General features: G+C 30.8%; 1 protein-coding gene across 5 annotated transcripts; it reads left to right on the plus strand.

The window, feature by feature from the left end:
* Nucleotides 1-5,231: 5,231 nt before the first annotated feature.
* On the plus strand, nucleotides 5,232-20,787 carry LOC132713232 (protein SEY1 homolog). Of its 5 annotated transcripts, XM_060695723.1 has the most exons (12): nucleotides 7,103-7,180; nucleotides 7,444-7,620; nucleotides 9,546-9,656; nucleotides 10,362-10,416; nucleotides 10,833-10,887; nucleotides 12,017-12,076; nucleotides 14,465-14,533; nucleotides 14,983-15,039; nucleotides 18,914-19,143; nucleotides 19,370-19,500; nucleotides 19,917-20,026; nucleotides 20,327-20,786. In XM_060695723.1, the coding sequence occupies exons 3-12, from the start codon at nucleotides 9,552-9,554 to the stop codon at nucleotides 20,502-20,504; spliced, it is 1,050 nt and encodes a 349-aa protein (XP_060551706.1). In that variant the 5' UTR covers nucleotides 7,103-7,180; nucleotides 7,444-7,620; nucleotides 9,546-9,551; the 3' UTR covers nucleotides 20,505-20,786. The 5 variants fall into 5 exon arrangements, with proteins under 5 accessions (XP_060551707.1, XP_060551708.1, XP_060551706.1 ...); XM_060695724.1 differs by lacking the exons at nucleotides 7,103-7,180; nucleotides 7,444-7,620 and adding an exon at nucleotides 5,232-5,409; XM_060695725.1 differs by lacking the exon at nucleotides 7,444-7,620 and having other exon boundaries at nucleotides 7,095-7,180; nucleotides 20,327-20,787.
* The last annotated feature ends 1,752 nt before the right edge of the window (nucleotides 20,788-22,539 follow it).

Here is a 22,539-nt window from a genome sequence, read left to right on the forward strand (position 1 = left end):
TTCCTTATTTTAACCAATTTGGAAACCCTTTTAAAAATATAAAATCTGAACCATGAATAGGAAAACAAAAAATTTTTTAAAAATTTCATCAGAATTCATTCTCGGTTTTTAAACCCCTTTTGAAAAGCAAAAATCAATACTGTTTTTATAACCCTTTTTACTATATTAATTTCTTAAAAAACTTTTTTTAAAGTAAAAATTTAAAAGCAGCACGTAGAAAAACCCTTTAAAAACCAGACTGGGTTTTCATAAGTAAATTTTTTTGGAACCAAAATGTTTCAAGGGTTGAAATAAGCCTTTTTCTTTTTAAAAATTTTAAATTTTACACTTAAAATTATACAGGCTATAATTACCAAAATTTTTTAGAACACTATTTATTGTTTTAAAGTGGTTTTATTCTAGCCAATTTTATTTTTTTTTAGGTAACTTTATTTTCAAAAGGAAAAAGTTTGATTAAAAAATGTAATTTTAAAATTGGGTATTTTCAAAACATTAGAACCACCCTTCAAAAAGGGGGGCGGGAAATTTTACCATTAAAACCCCTTTTTTGCTTTATAACATTTAAGTTTAGTTCCTTAAAACAAAAATTTTCAGTTTTCAGTTTAGATTTAAAAATTTTTCTTTGGGATTTTTCTTTTACTTTAAAAAATTGGGAAAACTTTTCAAACCTTTCATTCCCCAATTTTTTTTTTTGAAGTAATTTCTCAAAAGCTAGAAGGGCAAACACTTGTAAAAAAATCGTTAAAAATAATTTTAAAAGTATAGCTCTTTCAGGTTTTTCCCATTAATTGAAAATTTACATTATTTGAAAGATTTTTCTTTCATTTTTAAATATCCCAAAAAGTTTTTAAGTTTTTGCCAGGGGTTTGCTAGGATTAAATTTGTTTTTTTCCTCTATTTTTTAGTAAAATATTCTGATCAAACGCTTTTATCTTTTTAAAAAATTTGTTCCCTTAACTTAAAAAAATCTTATAATCCTTCTTTCACCATACCTTTTTTTATTATATAAATACGGTCTCTTGTTTGTCTATTTTGTATTTCGGATTTAAATCCGGGGCTCTGCTGGTTAGTAGTTTTTTTACGGGGGGCCACATAGTCTAAAAACTATAAACACATTTTTAAAAAAATCCATGCAGTATTAAAATCAGTAGAGTAAAAACAAGTACTCCAGTCAGATTTGTTAATTGGAAAAAAAATCGGTTTTTCATATTTTTTAAAGACCTGATTTTAACATTTTTTTCCCCTTTGCTGGAACTTTCACTTTTTTTCATGTGAAAAGTAAGAATGACACTTCAGCCCCCATGGGAAATAACTCCGACTGAGATATTTTTTTTTGTTATTACAAGAATATGATCAAGGCTAATAGATGAAAAAAATTCGGGTGGGTTCTAAAAATAACCTGTTCAAAATTAAAAAAGCCGTAAAATTGTAAAAAGATTTTGTAAAAAAACCCAGACTTATGTAATACAAAAAATTTTAAAAACCCTTTAAATTATAGTTTACAACTGTTTTAAATGATTTTAAAAATTTTTTCAAAATGTAAAAAAAACTAGAATTTTTTAGTTCTGTAGACAGTTCCCAACAATTTTTAAGCTTGTTTTTTGGCAAAGTAGTTCCGGGAAATAAGATTTCTTCGCCATCCATTTTAAGTCTGTTCTTTATTGAAGCCAGTCTACGTACAAACATGCACACTCCACCTCCATTCCCGTTTTCGGTCACCGCCATAAAAATAATTTCATAACTTATCAGGGTTGAAGAGTGAGGAGGTTTTGAATGGAAGAGTTTTTTTGGTTTTTTGCAAAAGGGGGTTTCCTTTTTAGGAAAAGGATTTTAAAGAAAAAATGGTTCCTTTGAAAAAAAACCCTAAATTTATTTTGAATTTGAAGGGGTTTTTTTCATTTGAAAGTTTAAAAAAACAATTCAGGGTTTTTAAAAATTGGGAAAGTAAAATTTTAAAAATTCAAAATTGTTTTACTAAAGTTTAATCCCTTACATGGGATTTATTTTTTTCTTTTAATTTTTACTTTTTTAGGCCGTTGGGAAAAATCCACTTTTTTTTTAAAAACTAATCCCTTTTTACAAATTGTAAAAGTTTTGTTCCCTTTTTGAATTAAAATTTTTTTTGAAGGGGGGGTTTAAAAGTCCAAGCAAATGTGTTTTTTGATTTTTAAATTTTTTATTTTTTAAAAATTTTAAGTCCCTAATATGTGTAAATTTAATTTAATTTTTTAATTTTTTTCGCACTGAGAAAAACCCTTTTAAAACCCTTTTTTTAAAATTTTAACCAAAAAAAATTTTTTTAAGTTTAACTTCAAAAAATTTTAATTTTTTTCAATATTTTGATCTTTTTAAAAAGAGCCTTTTTTAAAAAAGATTTTAGTTAAAACCGGTTGACGGATTTTCACTTTCCAGGGGAATATTTTTTAAAACCCTTAAAAATTTTTTTAAAAAATCCTCTTTAAATATGGTAAAACAATTTTCCATGCATTTTTTTTGGAAAAAAATCTTTTTTTTTTAAAGACCTATTTTAAAAATTTGTTCCTTTCTGAATTTACAAAATTTTTTTTTAAAAAGTGATTTTGTCCTGCCCCTTTTTTCCAGGGGGATATTTTTTTTTTTTTTCCGAATATAAAAAAATGCAAAATAAATAAAAATTTTGTGGTTTTTAAATAACCCTTTAAATTAAAAACCTAAAAAAAAATTTTTTTTAAGATTTAAAAAAACCAACTTTTTCCCCCCTTTTTTTTTCCCCCAAAAAAAAAGTTTCCCAAAACCAAAGAGTTTAAAAGTTTTAAACGCCCCTAAAATAAAGGGTTCTTAAAAGTTTCCCAAAAAGTTGTTTTTTCGATCAAAAAAAATTTCAAGTCAAATCTGCGGGTTTGTTACATTTACAAGGATCCCTGAAGAATTGTGTATCGTTCGTTGACAATTTTAAAAGTTTTTCTGATAAAAGTTGATTGTAGTACAAATTTAAATCGTAAAAATTATGGTCAACAAAATTCCTTTTTCTCCCGCCATCTTGACCAGAAGTTAGGCGTTGTATCTAATGATCATTAAAAAGTTGTAGATTTCAACTCTATTCTTTTGTCACAGTAAAACCATTCAGTTGAACCTATATTGATTTTGTTTCAAAAAATTCAAAGGTTGATTGACTGTCCTTAAAACAGCAGGAGGAACTATTACACGAAGGATGGAGTTCTAATGATAACTTGCCAGGAGTTCTTGTGATAACTGTCACGGAAACGTTTAACACTTGTCAAAAAAGGTAATATACATCTTTAAAAAGAGTGTTTCAGGTGCTGAATTAAACTTTAATAATGAAGCTTACCTTACATCTTGTATTATGTGTCAAAAACTAATTCAAAGTCCATTTGTCATCGCCTCTTGTTAAAAATCTGATTGTTTTGGGTAAAAATTCCAAATTATTTGCGCGTATTGACCTGTTTATTTCATGATACATAAGGTCTCAATCTCTCGTGTAACAGTCCCCCATGAAAATAGACTAAATGACTCCATGTATTGATTTGGTGCATTTTTGGTGCCCTGTTCCGTAGGCTTGGGTGTTTCGGCGGATAATAAATCATGTCCAGCAATATAAAATTAAAACTGACACACTTTAAATACAAGCTATGTTTGTGTTAACTTTTCAAATTGAATGCCCTTTAAACGTCACACACTCTATAAAATGTCCTATTCCTTATTATGGAACGTTCACAAAAAACAACCACACATCTAAAAGGCACCCGCACTTGATATGGTACAAGGTGGATAAGTAGCCAATTACGAACCTAACCGAAAGGGAGATAACTGCACGGTAATTTGATTCAGACTTCCGTGTACATACAGGTACTTTACCGATTTTCAAAAGTAGTTTCGTTTTCGATTCTTTTAAGTAAATTATACACTGAGACACTTTAAAAACGCAACATTTTAATTCATAAAACGGAAAGAGTATAAATAGTATAATCTCGATAACAACTAACATCCAAATCATTTTCACAAAAAATTCGATAACTTTTGAGGCAAACTTTTTATAAAAACAAAATATCACCATTAGAATCCATAATATTTCAATGTTGTATGCGCGTCCGTGACCGAACGGCTGATGTCGTTAAATTCAAGCCACTTGCCATCACCAATATGCCGTTGCTTCATGACAGGCACTTTAGAATATTTTGTGAGGAATCTATCGAGTAAGCTTTCGGAACATCCTCCTAAGGTGCCCGTTCGTGTCTGAAATAGTGCACGGAAGGGCTTGTGATGTCTTCCTTTACCGAAAGAGCTGAACAGTGGCCACATACCGTGTTGATGCGACTTTAATCAATATCACAAAAATATCATCACAAAAACAAAATACTTGTTATGTTATATATAAGTACTCTGTTCTTTTGTACTTGTTTCAGGATCAGGTTTAAGAAATCACATATTAAGCGTTTCTTATAAAAAGTAATAGTCATTCAAACGCATTTTCTACATATTTCATTCATGTCCCATATCATCAGTAGAATAGAGACCAATAGAAAAATAGAATCCTTTAATAAAGTCCAAAATAGGATAAACAAGATCATCAAGGAAAGGCGGCGTTCAATGAGCGCAGCCCCCACCAGACCCAGTAACAAGAGCCAGTGGCAAGGAGCAAAACGGCAAAATTTAAAAGTTTGATTGAGTGTTTTAAAGAACAGTTTTGGTAAGTGCATGCTACTGTCCTCGCCTTTGTCACTGGCGCTATTCCATTTTCACGTTATTTGTAATTCGCGTCCGTGACCCGCGACTAATTCGCTCAACAAAGGATACGTCGATTCTAATATATTTTCTTTCATTCATCATCTGCGTCCGCGACGGCATCCCAGACGTTTTCCAAGAAGGGCGACTTTTTTACAAACGTGGACAGTCACAGATAGGCCTCGTCACGACTATACTCCTCGAACAAATTTAATGCTTCATTGTTCTCAAAGAGCGGAACTTACAACTGTATGGTGCATATTTGACATATTATAGAAATACATCTGGTCTTCGGTTGCAAAAGAGATGAAAACCAAATATCAAACTGTTATTTATTGATTGTTCATTTTTCTGATTACCTTAACTCTATGATGCAACAATGGTGTTGGTATTAGGATGAATTTATATCCTACAAATAATCATTCTCTGTAAAAGTTGCAAGTTGTTCTTGTTGTTTTTGTGTATGCGTTGTAAACGTCGGACAGTGTATTTACCTTCAAACGTCAATACAAACGAACTTTTGTCTGTTAAATTGCTTATTAAGTAATTGTCTTCCGAAATAGACGTTTATTTAACGTTAACAATATGTTCATGTTTTTACTTTTCTTTGGGGTTTGTTGTGAAAAGAAATCAAAGGCAACTTTGCTGGATATATCGTTGTAGTGGATAAAAAACAAAACTCTAAAGGTAAAGAATATTGTTCAAAATATTTCTTTGGTTTTTCAATTTCTTAAATTTTTATCATTTAAGTCCCTCGTTCTATAAAATCAATAAACCAGGAAACAAAAATACATATGTAGCATGGCAATATCAATTCATTTCCGGTAAAGAGGGAAAAGAATAAAAAAATCATTGTCAGCATGGTAATTATCATACAACAATAGGCACTTTCATTATTGTGTAATACCGATGGCTCGTATATACATCATGAAGTATTAATCTGCTAAGTTAATTAAGCAGAAAAAATCTTGATTAGTTTATAAAACAAACAAGAAATGACGTCTAGTTATTTTGACGTAATGACCGACACATTTTTGTTTCGCGTCGGCAAAATACTTTCTACTGAAATTTTATAATGACTCGAAATACGTATCTTTGAAGATATGTATATATAAGTAGAAAGACTGAAAAGGGTAGACAATAATTTTTTTTAATGCTTATTAGCTACAGAAATTCCTTACCACGGAAGGTGCTATATTCAGTATAGCATAAGGATTTTTCAGAAAATCATCATGAATTTAGATATTATATTAAATAAAAATTATGTATAAATGTTATCATTTTCGTATAAATGTTATCATTTTCGGGCGTTTTCAATCCACCGGGGTTCTACCGGGGCTGTGCCTGGATCGTCCTGAGATCTGCCATGGCTCTGCCTGGATCGATCGGGGCTCTGCCTTGGTCAACCGGGGCTTTTCCGGCGTCATCCAAGAACGACCGGGGAAGCACTGACATGAACCGTAGCTTCACTTGGTCTCTGCCTGGATGATCCGGAGCGCATCCTGAGTGGTTAAATGGGAACTACCGTAGTGCTGCCTGGGTAAGTGTGACCGCAACAGTAATTCCACCCCGGATCGTCCCGGATCATAACTTACCATGATGGTCCTGGGCTCTGCTAGGAGTAAGTGAGACCGCAGCTATAATGATAACGCCACGGTGGGAATTACTGAATTAATGATAAAAAACATAATTGTCATAGGAAAAAAGTTCAAAAGATAATGATGTAATAAAGGCATTCGAAATGAAAATCAATAATTTTTTACATAATCATTATTCCTAACGCCATATTCGAAAGACATTCCATCAATGGATATTAATACAAATACCTCGTGTATGTACAGCTGTCACGTGACGTTATGCTTTTCGCCACAAAGCCGGTATTTATTGTTTGTTTTGTGTTTCTTTTTTTTTTCAACATGGCATACACATTTTATGACTTAGAAATTAAATTTTTGTAGTCGTGATTCGGTTAAATTAAAATTAACACATAACTGATCTTACAAAGTTATAGTTGTTACTCAATTTGGTATGTATTATTTAATTGTCTTGAATTAAAAAAGAAACAACCGGACGAGTGTCGTAGGGCGAATTGTAAATTGAAATGAGTTATGTGTTTGAATTGATAAATATATTAAATAGATAAATAATCAAATAAATCATGCGTGTTGTTTTTTTTAATTTTTAATTCCCTTTATTATTACAATTGTAAAAACTGTCCTATAAACATTTCCTGTATTGCTATATAATAGCCAAATTATCCTTCCCAATCTATACTTTTCTTTGTTTCTTAACCTATTACATAACAATTTGTCGCTTTCTTTCTAACCTGTGACCCGTTTACATTGTACACGAATGCAATGTTTCATTCGCCATTAACTGTGTATTTCACACAGACGTACCTTGTAAACTGTTTAATTAATATGGTTTATATATTTTTGATATATCTTTTATTTCAAAGGTTAGTAATACATTTTGTTGTGCATTTCACTCTAGTAATGAGTAAAAGTAATTTGTATTAGACAGTATTCTAAATAAGTATTTTAAAGCTCAACTTTGTAAAAGGAATCGTTCATGTTAACATTTCATATTTTGTATACATGTACTTTGTTTATATATTGATTCATTGCATTCGCCGTTAACTGTGTATTGTATACAGACGTACCTTGTAAACTTTTAAATAAATATTGTTTATATAGCTTTGATATATCTTTAATTTCACAGCTCCCAATCCCTTCTAAAGGACACATGCTTGTCCATCAATTATAAGAAATACTGTTTTCACGGACCAGCTTATCAGCTGCGGCAGAATTATAGCTCTACCGACGAGTGAACCCGTGACACACGATTGTATAAAACTCAGACGTTTTCAAATACGAGCTAACACACATTCGTGCATATGTACGTAAATAAAAAGTATATAAAAATAACAGTAGGTGATAAAAGAACACGCACTTATTATAAAAATGTAGCAAAGACATATATCATCGATTGATTTTCTTTAAGTAAAGTTCGTTAGATCAGTTACAGACACACACTGATAATATGCAAAACTTGAACTGGAAAACATACGAGTTTCTTTTATTAACAATATTCTATGTATAATTGCAATAACTATGTAATTAATAATAATTTTGGCGCATGTCAAAACATTCGGTTATTTGTTTTCTACATTTCAATGCTCAATAGTTCCCGAGCTACTGTTCAAACTTTCCTGTTCGACAGCAGACTGTATAACTTTGCCGTCGAGCGTTGCAATATTTGAAATTCAATATTTAAAAACAAGTGTCATTCCGCAAACAAAATCAACTCTATTGTTTTGAAACAATTGTTAACTGTCCCTTTGTGACCCGGTAAGGTGGTATATATGACTTTTGTTTAAAAGCCGATATGCGTAATGAGCTATATGATAGTCTTCTAAAAATAAATCAATTTTTCTACTTAAGTGTCCGCCAAATTGATCATTTACTAATTGAAGAATGTTTGAAATAAAATAAGCAAACACGTAAAGAATATAAAATATGTTAATAATGTAACCTAATATTTCTTTCTTTCGTCTGCTCTATCCTTTACACTGAAAGGTTTGTGTTGTTCCATTTTCTTATCTGTGATCTGTATGGTAACTTAATTTGAACAAAATATGCATGATTTTAAGTTCAATATAAACTTTTTGTAATTTCTGCTTTGATAAATGACAACGCACATTGAACAGAAACTTCACATTGATATAATCGATAGAAAACAATGAAAGCTTTGTGCATTAAGATTTTTTTGTCAGGATTGCTTGTTGAATATTAACTTTCAAAATGTAGAGGATCGATAAGGTGTACTTAAATATCGTGGGTGTTCATTATTTCATCTCGCATGTCCAATTTGTACTATAAAAATATTTATAGTTACAGTACTTGTTTCAATAACTGTTTGGTTTTAATAGTTTTTACGATTCTTACACAAAGTAATAATTAACAATTTAAGACATAAAGGAAGTGGACCGAGTGCTGCAATATCTCATGGTGGTTCCTCCTTTAACAAAAGCTATACGAACAAGTTATACATTTTTTCATTTAATTAATGCATTATCCAAGGTAGACTTAGGATATGTTACCTGCTTTTTAACTTTGTTTTTTTACGTCTTATCTGTGATATGTAGGCATCATAACCTTTAATCCCCTTTCAAAATTTCATTTTATTTAATTCCGCCCATTGTTTTGTTGTTTAGGGCACACACTTCTTTTAGCTTGGGTCTATATGCCGCTTTTCATGGAATGACACGAAAGTATCACATTGAAGGTTCCATGATAACCGCAGTATGAACACATATGCGGATGTTTCTAAATTCAAAAGTTTACCATTTTCATGTTTAAATGTTTAATTCTGTTCAAGCCGGTGCTTGGGGCCGTGGACGGTAGTTTGTCCATGATTCTTATTTTCTCTATTTCCTTATCTTACTTCTAGTCCAATGTAATCAAAATATAGACAGACGTTTGTATTAAAATTTGTTTACAGCTGTTCTGATCGGTACTGACTTAAAGATAAAATACTAGTATTTGGAAAACCTATTTTATTTATATTAGTTTGTCTGGCTGTCTTACCCGATTTTACACATTTTGTTCATGCCTTGAAAGATCGATCAAACTGGTTTTCCTCGATAACATACCAGCTAGTACTAATTTCTCAGCAAGTAAGTTTAACAATACATTGATTAACTGATGAGAGGGAATGGCCATTATACTTTAAGTCCAATTTCATAATTCAAATGTTATAAACACATCTTATAATGATTGAAAATGTAAAATATAAATGTATTATCAATCAAATATTGACAGGCGGTTATGGACAATGAAGAGCAAAAACAAATAGACACACAAGCAGAAATGGACTTCAAGGAAAAGACGAAGCCTTTCCAAGGTGAAGATAAGGAAAAACAGGCAAGAGCAGTATTATGATTTTTTCTCTCTTTTTACTTCATTTTTTTTCTCAAAAATGCATAATTTTCAAAACCAATAGAGGATATTCAAGTTTTTTTTTTATAAATACATGATTTATTTTCATCAAGTGGTATGAAAATAAATATTTCATGAGTGGCTGTAGCCACGAGTGAAATATGGTAATTTTCATGCCACAAGATGAAAGGAAATCATGTATTTATAGAAAAAAAAACTTGAATTTTCTGTTTATTATATACATTTTTCTCTTTTTTGCGATAAAATTTGAAAGACTTAACCTGAAATTTTGGGTACTGGCAGATTTAAAAAGAAAGTAGTCCGGCAATACACCAGTGAAAATACGGAAAATATGTTTTACTCCAGTGAAAAATAAATTTTTATAATGAAAATACGGAAAATGAAAATACTCATTTTATTTCATCAATATTTCATTTATTAGTATATAATAAAATTATTTATTTTTTATTTAATATGCATGCAAAAGAAATGCATTTTATGTTGTTTTTATTGATTTTATTGTTATTTATTTTTTATATTTATTTTTTTCGCCCTTCTTATCAGTTATATCATTAGAATCATGTTTAGATTTATATAGTTTATTGATTCAATATAAGAATAATAGGTCATATAAGAAAATATGAATTGCTAAAAGATTAGAATGTTATATATTCAAGTTCGTACTTTTTTCTTCAATAGCCTTCAGAAAACGAAACCATGACACCGGATAGTCGACATTTTCAACAAAAATCAGGTTGCGTAATAATTTATTTTTTTCATGTTATAATTAACTTAAACTTTTTCATTTTAAAAAGTGCAAATATTTGAAAATTAATTTTATCTTGCAGATTTATGGTTGATTATCTTACCTTTATTGATATATAGATATACTTAAACCAGTTTTGTTTTATTACGAGAATAGATCCCGTTAGAGGATTTGAATTAACATGTATATTATCGCTTTAAGAATGCTTTTAAAAAGCATTTATGAGCCGCATCACGACAAAACCAACATAATGGGTTTGCGACCAGCATGGATCCAGACCTGCATGCACATCTGCGCAGTCTGATCAGGATCCATGCTGTTCGCTATCATTTCTCCACTTATTATAGGGTTATTTGGGTTTCGTTGTGACGCGGGTCATTTTCGTTTTTTTTTTCTTTAATCAGATGCATCAGCTGTCAAGACATCTTCTCCATGTAAAGAAACAGAGAAAACCAATAGGTTAGGACATGTTTATTGTATATTGCTTTTTTGAAATCATTTTTTATACTGTCGCTTGATTACGGAATCGAAAATCAAATTTCAAATTTAATAGATCAATGGATGCCATGATTTATAAAATAGATAAAGATTTTTAATAAAAAAAAAATAAAAAAAAATGTAAAAATCATTTCAATATATATTTTTCGCCGGGTTGCATATTTGCAAACCCGGGTTTTATTATGGTGATTATTGGACGGCGGGCTGGTGGGCGGCGGCTCTCGAACGGGGAAAATCTTTTGTAACAGTTTTCATAGCAACTACTTATCACAGCCTTATGATATTTGGTATACCATCAACATGAGGTCCAATATCGTGAAATGTGATTTCAGGTCTGTCGCTCATCTACTTTCTGTTTGTCGACCAAGTTAATTTTCGACATTAATGGTGGTCAATGGTAGAAAATGTTCGTAACAGTTTTCTCTGCAACTATATATTACATCCTTTTGATATTTGGTATACAGCATTTACATGTTGTCCAATATTGTGGGATTCGATTTCATGTCTGTTGCTCATCCACTTCCTGTTTGCCTACTTAATTAAATTTTCGACAGTAATGGTCAATGGTAGGAAATTTTCATAACAGTTTTCACAGCAACTACTTATCACAGCCTTTTGATGTTTGAGAAACAGCATCAACATTTGGTCCCATATCTTGGGATTCGATTTCATGTCTTTCGCTCATCCACTACCTGTTTGCCTACTAGTTAGAGTTTCGATATTAATTGTCAATGATAGGGCATGTTTGTAACAGTTTTCTATGCAACTACTTATCACAGTCTCTTGATATGTGGTTCACAGGTCCCATATCGTGAAATTCGATTTCATGTCTGTTGCTCATCAACTTCCAGTTTACCGACTTGGTATTTGTTAAACATATGCCACCCGGCATTTTCTGACTTTGACACATTTTTTTAATTGAGTTTGAATAATATTAATGTGGTATTTAAACTACTATGATATATCTTGTGAAAAGCATGCGACTGCTGTTTAGGTAACACATTAAAATAAATATTTTTCAAATTGACAATATTTAATCGCGTTTCATTTATATCATGTTACACTTATTATTTACGTATTGGAATTCAAGCACGTTACCCTCTGCAGAACAACCAACTGAGATTAATGACCATACACCAAAGGCATTGAGGTAGCTTACTTTTATTTCATTTTTTTAATGTTATACATAAATGTAAAACGTCCTGAAATACTATACACTGATTCAAAGAAGGGAGCCACTTGACCTGTAGAAGGTACATGTAGACATTCCCGCTGTCCAGCGTTTATGTAGGTTTAATCTTCGTAAAAATGTATAAGCAGTCAAAACCATATGATGTTTTAATGATAAATAATGTTATGCATGGATTCTTTTTATAGAACAGGCACTACAAAAAGAATATGTTTACTTAACTCAAACTTTAAAAAAAATTAGTACATTTTCAAACATCAGAAACATTGGTTGTCAGCTGAACCTTCCAAAATGAAAAAAAGAAAAGAAAAGAAGAAAAAAAGATATAAAACGAGATTTCAGTGATATTACAAGTAATTTCAGTTAATACCCACTACATTATATTATAAAATGTTTTACTGGAAGTCCTTTAAGATTGAACATGAATAATTTAACATGCACTTTTGAATAAGACCAGTTTATCCTTGGAGATAATAAGGTAATCATGACCTACAATGCTATAAACATTTTAAAATTTGTTCAGGGCATTTCCTGATAAAAGATTAAATGACTACAAAGAAAAACAGGAAACTTTTCAGCATCTGCAATATCTATAAGTGTTTGTCTGATTGACATCATCTAAGGGAAATGTACAAAAAGTATAATAACAATTGAAGAGCTTCACAAAGCATCATCTGAGGGAAGGGGTAGAGTGCATGCCGCGACCTAAGAGGACTGCAGTAGTACGCATTCTGTTTTAAAAGAGACATTTCATAGCTTTAACTCAGACTGAATTTGAAAAGGTTTTACATTGGGTTTTATTTTTATTTTCCAGTCCATAAATATGTTTGATTTGGTTTACTGTCGAGTTGTTTCTTTTCTCGTTTTTTCTAAACTCTAAGATATATATGAAACTTTGAAGGTGCTGTCTTTATTATTTTATCATATTCATACACTAACTTCAAAATGCAATTCATTAACACATTTTGATACCCGATACTTTCAAAATTTATTAAAATCTAACTACAGAATGAAGGTATTATTTATTTCATGATTAAATAATTCATTAAGGAGTATCTCGGTTAGTTAACTATATTTAAGCACTTGCGTCAGTACATTACAAAAACAGATATGATACATTTGAGGGGTCGGATAACTTTTTTATATATGTTTCGAGGTGGAAAATGTTTTAGTTTCTATAGATTGTAAGCTCAAAGGTATTACTCCTTTCTTCAAAATTATTGAAATCAAATATTTGTCGGGCTTGATAAATATTACAGATTATTAAGTTCCTGTGATGTTTGAAAAAAGGAGCCGCTATTTAAACAACTGTTACAGTACATTAATAAAAAAAAACATTTTGTTAAAATTGGGCCAAATGTTTCACACAGTTGTCGTGTTGGACAAATCATGCCCCAGAAAACCATAAATATCTTTAACTCTTAAGAATGTCCAATATGTGTTTAAAGTGTGTAATTGATAGATTAAGAGCAAGTTGGATATATGTTTAATAATGGAGGAAAGTAGCTCTCAACTTGAATTGATTTGTCATAAAAGCAGCAAAATGTGAACAAAGAAGTATTTTGATTCAAATACAAATACTTACTATCTATAATTATAAAATTGTCAAAGACCACAAGATCGTCTAAATGATAAATTATAGATCTTATTATTTAATGTGAAACAAGATAACAAAGATAAAAAGTCTTATTAGGAAATAAAAATGTAGCATATCTGAGGCAGAAAAATCCTTTATGGAGAACAATTCAAATGTTCTAGTTTTTATTCATTTCCTTTCAATGACCATTAAGTGTATGTAATGACTACCTAAATTTTATATAACAGAGTATTTTTCAAATTTCTTCCCGTATTTACTTACCTTAAACAATTCACTTCTCACAATTTAAATGACTAAATAAACATTGATTTATGATGAAACGCATGGTTTTCACAATGTCATTGCTTTGTCATATGATTGTTTGTATCACTGTTTAATTTTTTGCAGAAAAATATGTACATATGACAACCTCAAATTTGCATATTTCGTTTAAATAACTATATAAGCACGTTTAAATGCTACCTTCGTCGTTTTTTTTATCACAAAACAAAACCATTGAACGAACGCTGACAACCTGACCATCGATAAATAAAAAAAAAAATATCTTCAAAACAAATTAATAAATGAAATATTCAAATCACAACTATCTTATATACCAACTTGAAGAATATGTTTCAATATGGATGCTAATTATATTATTAAATGGAATGAGTTGAATCAATAAAAGTTTACTAAGCATTGTGTTAGGTAAACTCAAGTCTCAGGCACCATTACCCAATAACATCATTTTGGAATATTCTTGAAAACTTCAGATTGAAAACAGCAACAGTTGACAAGGAATTTCTCGAAAAAGTGAAAAGGACGTTGTCTGGAAAACGCTGGTAGGTCATTACAGATATAAACAAAATATATAATCATTCATTCTTGTTCGTTTTTTGTTTATCTTTAAGTTTCAAATTCAAATATTTGAACAAGTACAAATTTTGCTTTATTTGAATATTATATAATAACAAACAGTTTGTATTGTGTTAAACTGTTCCGCTTTAATCGTCCCCTTATCATGTTTTTAATTTGCCAGGCGTTTTTCAATCTAATAGTGGTGTTATTTTCATAATAGTTTATTTCTCATAAAATGTGGTTCATATTCACTGACCATAATCGTGTAGAATAATATGTACTGTCTCGATGGACAAAATGATTATGTGAAAATATTGAGCATAAAATAAAATAAATGTTTTGAATTAAGGGAAATCATGTGTGTTTAAATATGCATATCTTTAATAAAATTAACCACATTAGCATTAAAAGGTTCAATCGATTTTATTTCTAGGACTTCTTCGTTGCAAGAATCGCCAAAGGAGACTTTGGGAAAAAACAATGAATCAAGGTAAGTAGATCCCATCCCCCCCCCCCCCCCCCCCCCCAAAAAAAAAAAAAAAAAAATTTACAAAAAATTAAAATCGATATGCATATTGAGTACTTAACTTTAAAAGTATGTATTGTATTTAATTAATACGGCATTCTGATAATGACTATGTTCAGCAAATTCTAATTCTGGTAAATTGCTCCGTTGCATAATTTTATCTATCTTCCATAAATGTCATACCTTTGCGGGGACGTAGACATGGATCTAGAATAGTCACTAAAGAGACAGCTATGATATCTAACCAGTCCCTAGCTGTTATTTAATAGACCCCTTGGGTCTCTTACATTCCCAGTGTATTGCACTGATACTTGCGAGGATTAACTGGGTTTTTTTCTTACCAGTACACCTCTCGTTATGTGGGAGACACTGAAGGTGTCTCTGGAAAATCCCAAGGTATTACCCAGGATCGTCAATCGTCAAAAGACAAATTTTTAAAGCAGGCAACATATCCTTGGGGTGATTCAACATTATTCAAGAAGAACTATTGGAACCACACAACTAGAAAAAGCCAAATAGTTAAAACTGAACATACCGCAAATACAACCATAATTTCGTGCTGAACGATCTCTAAGGATCGGAAATAAAACCTCTCTGATTGAATATACGGGCAACGTTTTCCCACTATAAAATGAAACAAAGGGTTTGTGATAAAATCACCAGCAAGAACAAGTTGTTCCTCAAGGATGCATACTTTCTGTTACACTTTTTGGCCTGAAAAGAAACGATATTGTTAGCGCTCTTACACCAGGCATATATTGTTTTTTATATGTAGACGATTTCCTTATCTGCTAACGAGCAAAAAAGTACAACAACAACAAAATTTAAAAAGTGGTCAATAAAAATGTTTTCATAGTCAAAAACTCAATGTGTTCACTTTTGTCGATTGCGACCCTGAACATTACAGAGATGGTTCTAAAATTCCAGTAGTTAATGAAGCTGTGCTTTAAAGAAATTATTGGCGTCCGCGCCGAAGCGCGGCGCCCTATATGAAATGAAATCAGATTTTGTGAAAGGGCGACAGCAACTTCTCGAGCATTTTAGTCGGTCATGATAAATTCCGATCGGTATGAGGGTGCTTGAATGAAATGTCGCGATATGTACACTGAATAGCGAACTGGAGAATTTCGCATTGCAAACTTTTTTTAATGAAATAACCTTTCCAGTCAATAAATAGCGCTCTTCGGGTTTTTTGATTAATCACTTTGTAGTACACAGTGGGTTATTGGCCTTCTGCGCCGAAGCGCGGCGCCCCTTTATGGAATGAAATCAGATTTTGTGAAAGGGCGACGGCAACTTCTCGAGCCTTTTAGTCGGTCATAATAAAAGCCGATCATTCCGATCGGTATGAGGGTGCTTGATTATATTAATTAAAAATGAAATGAATTGTCGCGATATGTACAACGAATAGCGAACTAGAAGATTTTGCAATGCAAACATTTTCAAATGCAATAACAGTTTCCGTCTCTTCGTTTTTTTTTATTTATCATTTTGTAGTACACAGTGGGTTATCATGATACGTTAAAATAGAATGATGCGTTGATGACCTAAATAGTCCGAAAATCTGTTTATAGAGGGATGTACTCCTATCGGTAATTCCGGTCTCTCCCGGTCTATTTTTACCGGGATACTAGTGACAACACGTTTATTGTCCGGTCTCTCCCGGTTTTTGGAGTAGATGTTTGATATCGTTGCAGAACAGAACAACTACATGTATTTTACAGATAAATAACCTTTTTTCCAAAATGAATGTTTGTCACTTAGTTTGATTACAATAATTAATAAACATAAATCAACTCTCAAATTTATTGATTATTTTTATACATAAACATACAATTCGAAAAAAAAACAGCAACAATAGCATGTTTCATTTTATCTATATGAGATAAAAACATTAGATATGTACACTAATTGTGAAAAAAGGTACATTTTTATGGTTTTAATATGACACTATCAACTTTGAATTTTTTTATTTAATTTGTTATTCGTGTTTAGTAAAAGCCGAGCAATTATTCAAAGTTACAAATTAGATTTTATTAATTATTTAATTGATTGATAATTTAAAAAATGATAGAGAAAAATACAAATGTACATGTACATGGTTTAAGAATAAACAATATTATATATTGAAAGATTAACCATAATTTACTGACTTTTTCCAGTTAAGTTTTGACTTATTCGTCGTTATAATATGACAATTGAATTCTTAAAATATTTTACAATTTTAATAAAAAAGAGTAGTAAACGTAAAAAACTCAGTATTAAAATAGCACATAAAAACACAAAAAAGAGAGGAAAACAAAATCTATAAAATCTGTATTTTTGTTATTAAAATAGATATTACAATTATTGTATACTAGTAATAAACAATAATGCTCAACATGACATGGTAATAAAACGAGTGTCATATTTTTACTAAGTGTGAACAGATACCTTAAGAGGGGTCTTCGCTTATAGCGATTACATAATAAGGGACAATTCCACAAGTGTGGTGTTGATCATGCGTTACACATATGGATTATAAATGATTGTAAACATGTTTATCCGTTGCTATTAATAATCACAATCATAAAGAAATAACAAGTAATATTCTAATATCTAGCATGCCAATCAAAGTTCATAATGAGCAATGTCTTCCGTCCGTTCATTCTGGTAAAAACCAATTAACCATTGAAAATTTTATATGAATATCTTGACATCATATGTCTACTAGTTCATTTTCACTTTCGGACGCCCTTTGATGCTTTGCATCAATGCTTTTCTTGTATTTAATAAAAAAGCTTTCTTTTATACCACATAGTAAACATTTAAAAACTAAATTTCTAAAAGCTTTCAATTTACTCAAGGTTTTATAAAGTACAAATTGGGGATCAAATTCTACCACATGACTGAAATTATACAGAAGTCTTATCCAATCAAAATTAGATTATGGTCCTGTAGAGTATGGGTCTGCAAGAAAATCAAATCTTCAAAAATTAATGCTAGATACCATACATCACCATTTTACGATTAGCTTTAGGTGCTTTTCGCACCTCACATCTACAGTCTACATGTGGAAGCTGGGGAACCGTCGCTTCATCTTCGTCAAAAAAGTTTTCACTTCAATATGCAACTAGAATTTTATCTATTTTTTACATAATATATAAAGTGACCCCTTGGAAGCATTAATCACAACAAAATTACAGAAGAATTGCAGGCTTGGTTTAAGCCTATTTTTTTCGGCACAATATGGTCAGTTATGTGTTAACGTGCCATTAAATCCAAACAAACAAACAAAAAATAAAATGTACATGAATGAGGAATGTTATTTTAACTACACATTATAACAGAATTTAAGTCAAACGTAAAACAAGAAAAAGGGATATCTTAAATAGAAGTTGTCTAACTTTGAAAAATCGTCAATATCTATATGCTATAATTTCATTTCAATGATAACAAAATGGGTATTTTCTTTGCTACAAGAATTAATTATTATGTCATTATGTCACTGTTATGCAAGCATTGTTACAGTAACATGTGTTCTATTAAAAACTTTAAAATAACATAACTTTGCATGTTAACCAGTTTTTTTTCGGCTGAGTATCTTTTTGAATGGTACTTATTGTTTCACATATTGGTATTGTATATTCATTCCTATAGTATGAAGGATTTGCAACATAACATATCTACTTTATGAGAAGTCAAATTATGTTTATTTTCATATTTACAAACAAGTAGATGTTATGGGTAAATTGGTTCTATAAAATTTGAGCATAATATATCGTTAAAGTTTGCGATGCTTTCTTTAATTGCGTAGTTCTATTCTTATTTTATAATTTCTTTATTATTATATTTACAGCACATGGTCTTTAAGTGATCTTGAAGTTTTTAAACATCCTATGCGTTTGATCAGTGCCAAAAGTGAAGAAAATGAAGACGGTCAAAAAGGAAAAATCATTTGGAAAAGTGAAATGAAAGTATCCGAACAAATTAAAAAGATAGATCTGCCACTGGTTGTTGTAGCCGTGGTAGGTCCATGCAGAACTGGCAAATCTTATCTGATGAATTGTTTGGCTAACTCTTTCAAAGGTACACATATAACTATAGTTGTATTTGAAGTTGTAATATGTAGCATGTTAATTTAGCAGACAGCCTTCATCTTTTTAAACAAAACATATAAATATTCAATTAATTTTCTATTAATATCCTTTTTATTATCCGAAAAGCGTAGAACTTTACCTTCCCCTTTCAGTTAAAACGCTCTCTGTTTACATTGTAATAAAAAGCTGTTCATATGTGTGTTACAATGCTTTAGGTGGTTTTGAACTTGGCAATACAACTCAATCACAAACTATAGGTATTTGGGTATGGTGTAAAATGCATCCGACACAAAAGAACACAGTTTTGGTACTTCTTGATACTGAGGGTCTTGGTGATGTTGGAAAAGTAAGTCTAGATTTTTATTGATTAAAAATGAGTAAGATAGATTAAGAGGAATGACAAGCTTGTCCTATTTTCTACAGGAAGTTATACATTCATACACAGTTTTTGATTCACTTATATTCTATAATTTAGGTATTATATACTCTTAACATTTTTGAACTGTGCAATAACGGTTGTTCATACGCCAAAAGTGACGTTTTCATAAAAGAATAAAAGAAATAAGAAACCTGATCAAGTCATTTTGTTATATTGCAAAAAGTGTAAGTTTAGCGGTGCTTAGCGGATACAACTCCATGTAACAGCAATAAATTATTCTATATCACTATTTTTATATTTTACGACGTTAAATGTAAGAAATGATTGTTTACCTTTATACATGTACATGTATGTGTTTTTTTGTTTTGTTCTTTTACTTTCAGGGCGACCAAAATCATGACACCAATCTTTTTACTTTAACGACTCTTCTTTGTAACTGCCTCGTTTATAACATAAAAGGAGCTTTCGATAACGAGGCTATTTCTAAACTTACGTATCCTTTTATGTTTTGATGATAAATAATTGCAGTTCTTTTTATTAAGAACTAAATTCTTATTGACAGGGAGATATTTTATACATAATAAAAAGGACGAGAAGATGAATTCAGAATTTTAATTTTCTCGTATTGCGTATTTCTCGTAGTGTGACTTAAAGAGAATAATCATTATTTTCTTCACATAATCATTTTAGTATGTTCGAGAAGAGTCTTATCCCCATAAAGTTTTTCTAACTTTCTGTAAAATCATAGTAAGACATTATAAACGATGTAGTATCAAAACTTAACTAGAGTAAGCTTTGTTACAGAAATGGCGAAGAATATTAAGTTCCGAGAAAAATCTTTGGAAGATAACCAAATGCAAAATTTGATATTGCCGGATTTCGTTCTTTGTATGCGAGATTGCAGCCCTAGAATTGAACGATGGTGGTGGGGACTCCGATATCAGCAGATGAATATCTCGAAAGGAGATTAGCTAAGAAGAAGAAAAAAGCTGCACAATATAACAAGCTAAGGCAATGCATTAGAAAATACTTTCCAAAACGTAGGTGTTTTGCGTTCCCAATGCCAGGTGATACTCGTGACATTCAGAATCTTGAACTCTTGAACTTTGATTCTCTTTGCGAAAGTTTCCAAGAGGCAACAACTGTATTTGTATCGTATATATATAGTGTCCCGCCGAAGGAAATGTCAGGAAGTAAATCTATAGATGGAGAAAGTAAGTTACTGAAGTGAATAACATAACACCAATTAAATGTATTAAGAAGCAAACGAATAAAATTGTTCTAAAAATGTTTATAATTAAAATTACCATAGATCTGTAGATAAATGTTACGTTTATATTGGCTTTCTCACATATATCTTTTTTCATAATTATATTGATATTCCAATGACTTTGTCGAATTTTTACACTAAAAAATGCAGTATCATTATTCAATAAGCAAAGCTCAAAGTGCAATAATACTAAGTATAGTCCACAGCAATACATTTAAGTCAAACAAGTTTTTATTTTCATTTTAACGACTTGTGTATTAGATTTAATATGCTTGTATCATATTGAAAATATGTAACATCAAATTGAAACTTCAGACTTTATTTATATATATACTTTATATATACGAAACATATAATTATTGCCCATATTTCGTAAAATCATAGTACGTCAATTATATCTGTACTTTAGGAAATTAGAAGCTTCTATGATATAACATTTAGTCAAAATACGTATGGCTACAGCATGTTGTTGATTAAAGTGAATTGTAAGAGTTTACAGTGAAGCTTTTTTCAGTTAAGAACGATGGTCTTGTTACCTTTACATATAAACATAATGCAAGTGAATTACCTTTCACTATGGATTTAGCATAATTCTTTTCTTTAAAGCTGAGATGAATTTACTAAATACATTTGCTATGTTTCCTGATCTTAATTCAGTTTGCTCTTTAACATTCACCAACATATATAAAACTCATCATAGAACTACATTTGTAATTGTATAATTTTAAAAGCTAATATGACCCGTGTCATGACAAAATCAACATAATGGGTTTGCGACCAACATGGATCCAGACCAGCCTGCGTGTCCGCGCAGTCTGATCAGGATCCATGCTGTTCGCTTATCAACTCTATTACAAGTGGAAAAACTGACAACGAACAGCATGGATCCTGGATCCATGCTGGTCGCAAACCCATTATGTTGGTTTTGTCGTGACGCGGCTCATATGTGTTTACAGTGTTCATCCTTTGTTATGTACCACTAGTGATAGAACCTACAAATTCTCCTCAACACATACGGGGTTCGGCATTTACCCCAAACAACAGTTCTCAGCACATTTTGCAGCACTTTTATCTATTAAATCAATCAGTTTATTATTCTCTTGTTGGGTTTTGGAATGACATCAAACGGTTAAAAGTCAACTTGAAGGTTCTATGATTAGGATAACCACCAATGAACATTCATGTATTATGTATCTGCAGATCTTGAATTTCTAAATCGAAAATTGTTTCATAGTTTATATAGGGCAGTGTTAAAGTTGGTGTTATATTGCAGGTACCACTGTCATTAATGAATATGCACAATTATACAAAGAAATCCTAAATGAGTTTCAGTTTTGTCAATGTTTCTTTTTTGGGTTTTAAATCGATTTATTTTAAAATTTTAAATTTAAGCTCCCTTTTGTATTTTTTTATTTTTTCTGGGTATTCTTTTAGCTTACCCAGAACGTTTACTTTTCGCGATTCGTAAGGGAACAGCCCTAGATCGGGATGATGCTTTTACAGCTGCAGAAAAAAATAAAAAATGCAAAAATTGAAAAAAAAGGCACAGAAATTTTGAAAAAATCAAAATGGAAAAGGGAAATTTCCCTAACCAGTCCCAAAGGAACTGTTTTTTAAAATGTTTTTTAAAACAGAAGCAAAAAAGGCTGCGCGGGAGATCTTGGGCCATAAGTGAAACAAGAAAAATGCAATTCAGGCTGGGGTTTTTGGGGACAAACAATATTCCATTCAAATTA

Source organism: Ruditapes philippinarum, unplaced genomic scaffold (genome assembly GCF_026571515.1).
Source record: "Ruditapes philippinarum isolate M1 unplaced genomic scaffold, ASM2657151v2 ctg217_1_1_1_1, whole genome shotgun sequence".
Classification (NCBI taxonomy): Eukaryota; Metazoa; Mollusca; class Bivalvia; order Venerida; family Veneridae; genus Ruditapes; species Ruditapes philippinarum.